At 34.2% G+C, this 7,672-nt stretch overlaps 1 protein-coding gene across 1 annotated transcript in view; it reads left to right on the forward strand.

Moving 5' to 3' along the window:
* iffo1b (intermediate filament family orphan 1b) overlaps positions 1 to 2,536 on the forward strand; it is a 32,181-nt gene extending 29,645 nt beyond the window's left edge. Inside the window, exon 9 of the mRNA XM_073847452.1 lies at positions 700 to 2,536. Within this exon, the coding sequence (XP_073703553.1) occupies positions 700 to 784 (85 nt within the window). The 3' untranslated portion in view covers positions 785 to 2,536. The remainder of the gene's footprint in view (positions 1 to 699) is intronic.
* The last annotated feature ends 5,136 nt before the right edge of the window (positions 2,537 to 7,672 follow it).

Below are 7,672 nucleotides of genomic sequence, written 5' to 3' on the forward strand. Positions count from 1 at the left end.
CCTTCAGTCCATTGAGCACCATTGAAGTCCACTACATGGAGAAAAGTCCTGGAATGTTTTCCTCAAAATACGTAATTTCTTTGTGACTGAAGAAAGAAAGACATGAACATCTTGGATGACGTGGGGAAGAGTAAATTATCAGGAAAAATAGTTCACCTAAAAATTTAAAATCTCAATTAATGTCATTAATTACTCACCCTCATGTTGTTCCAAACCTGTAAGACCTGCATTCATCTTCACGACACAAATTAAGATATTAAAAGAACAATATTAAAAATATTGTTAAGAATATCGTCTATTCTTATATTTTAATTTGTGTTTTGAAGATGAACAAAGGTCTTACAGGTTTAAAATGACATGAGGATGAGTAATTAATGAGAGAATTTTCTTTTTTGGGTGCTCTATCCATTTAAGACATTGTATGATTGATTTTTTGTCGCTAAGTAACTCTAATTGTTTGATTCTAGCATCGTATTGTTTTACACTTTATACCTCTGGCACCCTATTTCGGTCTTAGCACCACTGAAACTGAGCAGGGTTTCATAACCAAGGGATAAAACCCCTTTTTTTTTTTTCAAAATTAAAAGTGTGAAATGTTGCTTTACTCAGAGTTAAAATTGCCCTGAATTTGGCCTATTTTCCACAGCATTAAAGTATACATTGTTGATTTTTATCTTTGTCACTTTTCCCACCATACAGTAAGTCCAATTCGACTGTACCTGGAGGTGGTACAGATGCAAACGGAGAAACCGAGAGGGATAAAACCGAGGCAGGAGGAAGATAATGATGCCATCAGATTTGAAGAAGGTGTTTGCAAGAGGAAGAAAATGCCCCTCATTTCTTCATCAGCCCTTCTCATGTTTTGCAGCCTATCCAGTCACTGCCTCTAGTGGTGGTAAATGGAATTACATTGTGTGCCCAAAAGTGAACATGTACTGTGACATTTTTCCCCTGTGGTTGCGCAGAGCAGATTTACTGTTTTCACACCTACATAATCTTAAACGATGAGAGTTTTGAGAACACTGTTTGCTTCTATTTCATTTAAGCGAGCCCATCCACCGGCGGGTATCGATCATGTTTTCCGATCCGATGCACAAATGTCTGAGTCATCATATTTTCAGCACTGAATACAATCACTTTTGTTTTCGTATGTCTGGCAGAGAATCACTGACAATGTTTTCGCAAAGTTTCCATTTCCTAGAGACTCCGAGGGGACATTTGCTCACTTAGCGTTGCCGCATGTACCGTTACGTGCCGATGTAAGCCGTGGGTCAGTAGGTGTGTTGTGCTTCCTGTCTGAGCTGTTGTAAATACTGGGCTGTTATTGCTAAGGAAGGGTGGAGGTAACTGTAGCCTGCACGTCCCCTATCTTTGTGCTGAAATTCACACGAAATATATGACATTTCATGCTAACGGTATTGTGCTGATGCCAGGCTGCTTCGGAGTCTCGGTTGTATGCGCTCTTTGAATAATGAACTCTTTGACTTCCTCTCTTGCGGGTGGAAAACATGAGTGATGGGTGAGGTCAGATGAATGAGATTTGAGGATGTTATGGCTCGCAGTAGATGTCAGAGTCTTACGCATTTCAGCTTATATGTTATTTCCTTCTTACTTTCCCCCTCATTTTTCGACTTTGAGATCAATGATATTGAGACGTCTTCTCTGCTGGTGGAGATACATTTCATGAAAATGCTGTATATGTAACGCTGCTGTAGATGTGAGACCTGCTTCAGTCCATAAAATATCTAGGATTTCAAAGGTCTTTTGGATTTTGCATAGTAAAATCCTCCAGTGTAGTTCACCTTTGGCATTTTTCTGTTTTGTGTCCTCTTAGCTCAAAACCTTGCTGGTCCCTCAGATGGCTGAGGTTGATACAAAGATCTGTCCGTTTGTCTGATCAGTTGTTTTCATTGGGAACAGTCTTGTAGTATAGAATAAGGTGATGTGAGTGAAGACCTTTAGAGCAGTTTTTAAGAGCATTCTATTTTGTAACAATAGATAGTTCAACCAGTGATCCTTTAGAAAGTGAGATCCTGATAGATTAAACTCACTCATCAATGATCTTGCAAAAGACCCCATGAATTGAAAAAATAAATGTTCCTTCTAATGCATTTTTAGATCGTGGAGATCCGTTTCTGCCTCAGAGTTTAAAAAACGATAATTGTGACTTATTATTTGTAATTGTGAGTTAATATCTCAAAGTTGCGACTTTATGAGTTTGTTTCTCATAATTACAACTTGATGTCTCACAGCTGTCACTTCTTGCGAGTTTATATCTCAAAATTGTGACTTTTTTTCTCACAATTGACACTTTTCAGAATTGAGACTTGATAGTTCACCCAAAATTGAAAATCCTGTCATTACTCACCCTCATGTTGTTCCAAACCGGAACACTCTTAAAAATAAAGGTTCTAAAAGAGTGTTTTTGCAGTGATGCCATAGAAGAACCATTTTTGGTTCCCAAAAGAACCTTTTAGTGAACAGTTCTAAAAAGAACCATTTTGAACATTTGAAAAATCTAAAGAACCTTTCTCGACTCTGCATTTGAAAGGTTTCATGGATGTTCAAGGTTTTTCATGGAACCATCAATGCCAATATAGAACCTTAATTTTTAAGAGTGTAAGACCTTTGTTCATCTTCAGAACATGACTTAAGATATTTATTGATGAAATCCGAGAGCTTACTGACCCTGCATAGACAGCAACACAACTGACATGTTCAAGGCCCAGAAAAGTAGTAAGGACATCGATAAAATAATCCATGTGAAATCAGTGTCGTGGTCCTCTCATGAACGCATGACTAAAGTTGTTATTTTTGTTTTCTTTGCTCATGAAAAGCATTTCGGTTGAACCACTGATGTCATAGACTATTTTAATAAAGTCCTTACTTCCTTTTTGGGTCTTTATGTAGTGTCAAAAAGCTCTCGGATTTCATCAAAAATATCTTAGTTTGTGTTCCGAAGATAAACAAAGGTCTTACGGCTTTGGAAAGACATGAGGGTGAGTAATTAATGGCAGCTTTTTCATTTGAAAGTGAACTATTCCTTTAATATGTCACAATTAGGACATCTTTTCTTTTCATTTCAACATATCTCACTGTTTTGGCTTTGTTACTCTAAATGTGACTTTTTGTCTCTCAGTTGCAAATTAATTTTCTAATGACTTTATTTGTGGCCCTGTACCACATAACCAGTCCTAAGTAGCATGGGTATATTTGTGGCAATAGCCAACAATACATTGTATGGGTGAAATTTTATAGATTTTTATTTTATGCCAATAATCATTGGGATATTAAGTAAAGATCATGTTCCATGAAGATATTTAGAAAATATCCTACTGTAAATATATCAAAAGTTAACTTTTGATTAGTAATATGCATTGCTAAGAACCTCATTTGGACAACTTTAAAGGCGTTTTTCTGTATATTCAGATTTTTTTGCACCCGCAGATTCCATATTTTCAAATAGCTGTATCTCGACCAAATATTATCCTATCCTAACACACCATACATCAATGGAAAGCTGTTTATTCAGCTTTCAGATGATGTATAACATTCAATTAAAAAAAAACTGACCCTCATGACTGGTTTTGAGGTCCAGGGTCATATATATCTTGTTGTTTCTTCTGATTTTGACTTCATATCTCACAATTGTGGCTTTGTTTTCAATAATCACACCACTGAATAAAAAATAAAAAAGGTAATTGCGACTTTTTATCTCACAGTTCTGACTTTTTTCTCACAATTCTGACTTTTTTTCTCAGAAAAGCACCATATAAGCTCACAATTCTGACTTTCTCAGAATTGTGAGATATAAATTCACAGTTGCGAGTTACAGAGTCAAAATTGCTAGATATAAAATCTAAATTGCAGGATATAAACTCACAATTGCGAGAAATAAAGTCAGAATTGCAAGATATAAACTCGCAATTCAGACTTTTTTCTCGCAATTGCCACTTTGTATCTGCTTTTTTTTCTCAGAAATGTAAGATATAAACTCACAATTGCACATTATGAAGTCCAGTTCTGAGGAGGAAAAAATATTTTATATCTTTTTTTTATATTTTTATATAAAAATATTTAATAGTTTATATCTCACAATTCTGACTTAACTCGCAATTGCTAGTTTATCTCACAATTTTGACTTCATTTCTCAGAATTTGCGAGTTTATATCTCAGAACTCGGACTTTATAACATAGAATTTCAAGTTTATATCATGCAATTCTGACTTTATAACTCGCAATTGTGAGTTTATATCACGCAATTGTGACTTTATTTCTCAGAATTGTGAATTTATATCTCGCAATTCTGACTTTATAACTCGAAATTGTGAGTTTATATCACGCAATTGTGACTTTATTTCTCAGAATTGTGAATTTATATCACTCAATTTTGACTTTATTTCTCAGAATCACGAGTTTATATCTCGCAATTCTGACTTTATAACTCAAAATTGTGAGTTTATATCACTCAATTGCGACTTTATTTCTCAGAATTGCGAGTTTATATCTCGCAATTCTGACTTTATAACTCGAAATTGTGAATTTATATCACTCAATTGCGACTTTATTTCTCAGAATTGCGAATTTATATCATGCAATTTTGACTTTATTTCTCAGAATCACGAGTTTATATCTCACAATTCTGACTTTATAACTCGAAATTGTGAATTTATATCACTCAATTGCGACTTCATTTCTCAGAATCACGAGTTTATATCTCGCATTTCTGACTTTATAACTTGCAATTGTGAGTTTATATCACGCAATTGCGACTTTATAACTCGAAATTGTGAGTTTATATCACTCAACTGTGACTTTATTTCTCAGAATTGCGAATTTATATCTCGCAATTCTGACTTTATAACTCACAATTGTGAGTTTATATCACTCAATTGCGACTTTATTTCTCAGAATTGCGAGTTTATATCTCGCAATTCTGACTTTATAACTCGAAATTGTGAATTTATATCACTCAATTGCGACTTTATTTCTCAGAATCACGAGTTTATATCTCGCAATTCTGACTTTATAACTCAAAATTGTGAGTTTATATCACTCAGTTGCGACTTTATTTCTCAGAATTGCGAATTTATATCATGCAATTTTGACTTTATTTCTCAGAATCACGAGTTTATATCTCGCAATTCTGACTTTATAACTCACAATTGTGAGTTTATATCTCGCAATTCTGACTTTGTAACTCGAAATTGTGAGTTTATATCACTCAATTGCGACTTTATTTCTCAGAATTGCGAATTTATATCATGCAATTCTGACTTTATTTCTCAGAATCACAAGTTTATATCTCGCAATTCTGACTTTATAACTCGAAATTGTGAGTTTATATCACTCAACTGCGACTTTATTTCTCAGAATTGCGAATTTATATCTCACAATTCTGACTTTATAACTCACATTTGTAAGTTTATATCTCGCAATTCTGACTTTATAACTCGCAATTGTGAGTTTATATCACGCAATTCTGACTTTATAACTCACAATTGTGAGTTTATATCTCGCAATTCTGACTTTATAACTCACAATTGTGAGTTTATATCTCGCAATTGCGACTTTATAACTCACAATTATGAGTTTATATCACGCAATTCTGACTTTATAACTCACAATTGTGAGTTTATATCTCGCAATTGCGACTTTATAACTCACAATTGTGAGTTTATATCACGCAATTCTGACTTTATAACTCACAATTGTGAGTTTATATCTCGCAATTCTGACTTTATAACTCACAATTGTGAGTTTATATCTCGCAATTCTGACTTTATAACTCACAATTGTGAGTTTATATCTCGCAATTCTGACTTTATAACTCACAATTGTGAGTTTATATCTCGCAATTCTGACTTTGTAACTCGAAATTGTGAGTTTATATCACTCAATTGCGACTTTATTTCTCAGAATTGCGAATTTATATCTCACAATTCTGACTTTATAACTCACATTTGTAAGTTTATATCTCGCAATTCTGACTTTATAACTCGCAATTGTGAGTTTATATCACGCAATTCTGACTTTATAACTCACAATTGTGAGTTTATATCTCGCAATTCTGACTTTATAACTCACAATTGTGAGTTTATATCTCGCAATTGCGACTTTATAACTCACAATTGTGAGTTTATATCACGCAATTCTGACTTTATAACTCACAATTGTGAGTTTATATCTCGCAATTGCGACTTTATAACTCACAATTGTGAGTTTATATCACGCAATTCTGACTTTATAACTCACAATTGTGAGTTTATATCTCGCAATTCTGACTTTATAACTCACAATTGTGAGTTTATATCTCGCAATTCTGACTTTATAACTCACAATTGTGAGTTTATATCTCGCAATTCTGACTTTATAACTCACAATTGTGAGTTTATATCTCGCAATTCTGACTTTATAACTCACAATTGTGAGTTTATATCTCGCAATTCTGACTTTGTAACTCGAAATTGTGAGTTTATATCACTCAATTGCGACTTTATTTCTCAGAATTGCGAATTTATATCATGCAATTCTGACTTTATTTCTCAGAATCACAAGTTTATATCTCGCAATTCTGACTTTATAACTCGAGTTTTGCAATTGTGAGTTTGTATCACGCAATTCTGAGAAAAAAGGTCAGATAAAAGGTGAGATAACAAGTCGCAATAACTTTTTTTTAGATATATTCAGTGGCGGAAAAGCACTTCCACAATGGAGAGACTCCATGATGAACAAATTTTCCTTTCTATCCACCTAAAAGAGTGAGATTATAATGAGTTAGATTCACTGGAGAATGATCTTTCAGTGATTTTTTTTGAGCAGTACGTCATGCAAATGAATGTGTAATCTGATTCAAGGCTAAGGTTCTCAAGAAGCTCACATGATTTGTAATAATCAGCTCTTCTTTTGGTAGAGCACTCTCTAATTCTAATCAAACGCCCACAGGGACTAATACAGTAGTTCCAGAAGAAACCGACAAACCGACTTCTGGTTGTCTTTGTTGGTCATTCATATCTGTAGTCAAATAGGTAGTCTGCGTGTAAACCACAGCTTGAATTCAAGAATAGAGACTAAAACTCTTTGACAGAGACATTTCGAGTGCCAAATGTGAAATAAAACATTCAGGAAAGTCACTTCACACAGTGAAAATGAAAACCTCATGCTTTTGAAAAAAATGGTGCTGTACATCCAGCATGTAAATTTCCGCTGTAGAAAAACAAAGAGTGAAAGCTTCAATAAACATATTACAGTACATATCACTTTCTATGATGAGCCAGAACAGAATTTAATCTTTTGAACAATATGTTATGCACCATCCTCAGGTTGTTTTTCTTTTTATCTTGCTCTATTTTTTGCATACCGACTGATGAACAACGCTGTGTGTCTGCCTTAGGTTTTTCCCTCTGACCACTGTGAAGTTGTCGGGGTTTTGCAGATTCATTGTGATTTTATTTCTGTCAACAAGTTATTTCAATGGGTACCAATTAAACAGTGTGTGAAGTCTTTGTTTGATTGGAAAAAAGCAGCCCAGAAAAATAAAAGGATGAGCTTGGTGAATAATTAAGATTTTACAATTTGATTTAGAAGAAAAGGCTTTGTTATTATTTTCTGGCATTTCTGCTGCCAATACGAAGCACTGTAAACAACTGAGCCATTGTTCATTCACTGAATT

The sequence above is a fragment of the Garra rufa genome, chromosome 9 (assembly GCF_049309525.1).
Source record: "Garra rufa chromosome 9, GarRuf1.0, whole genome shotgun sequence".
NCBI classification, from domain to species: Eukaryota; Metazoa; Chordata; class Actinopteri; order Cypriniformes; family Cyprinidae; genus Garra; species Garra rufa.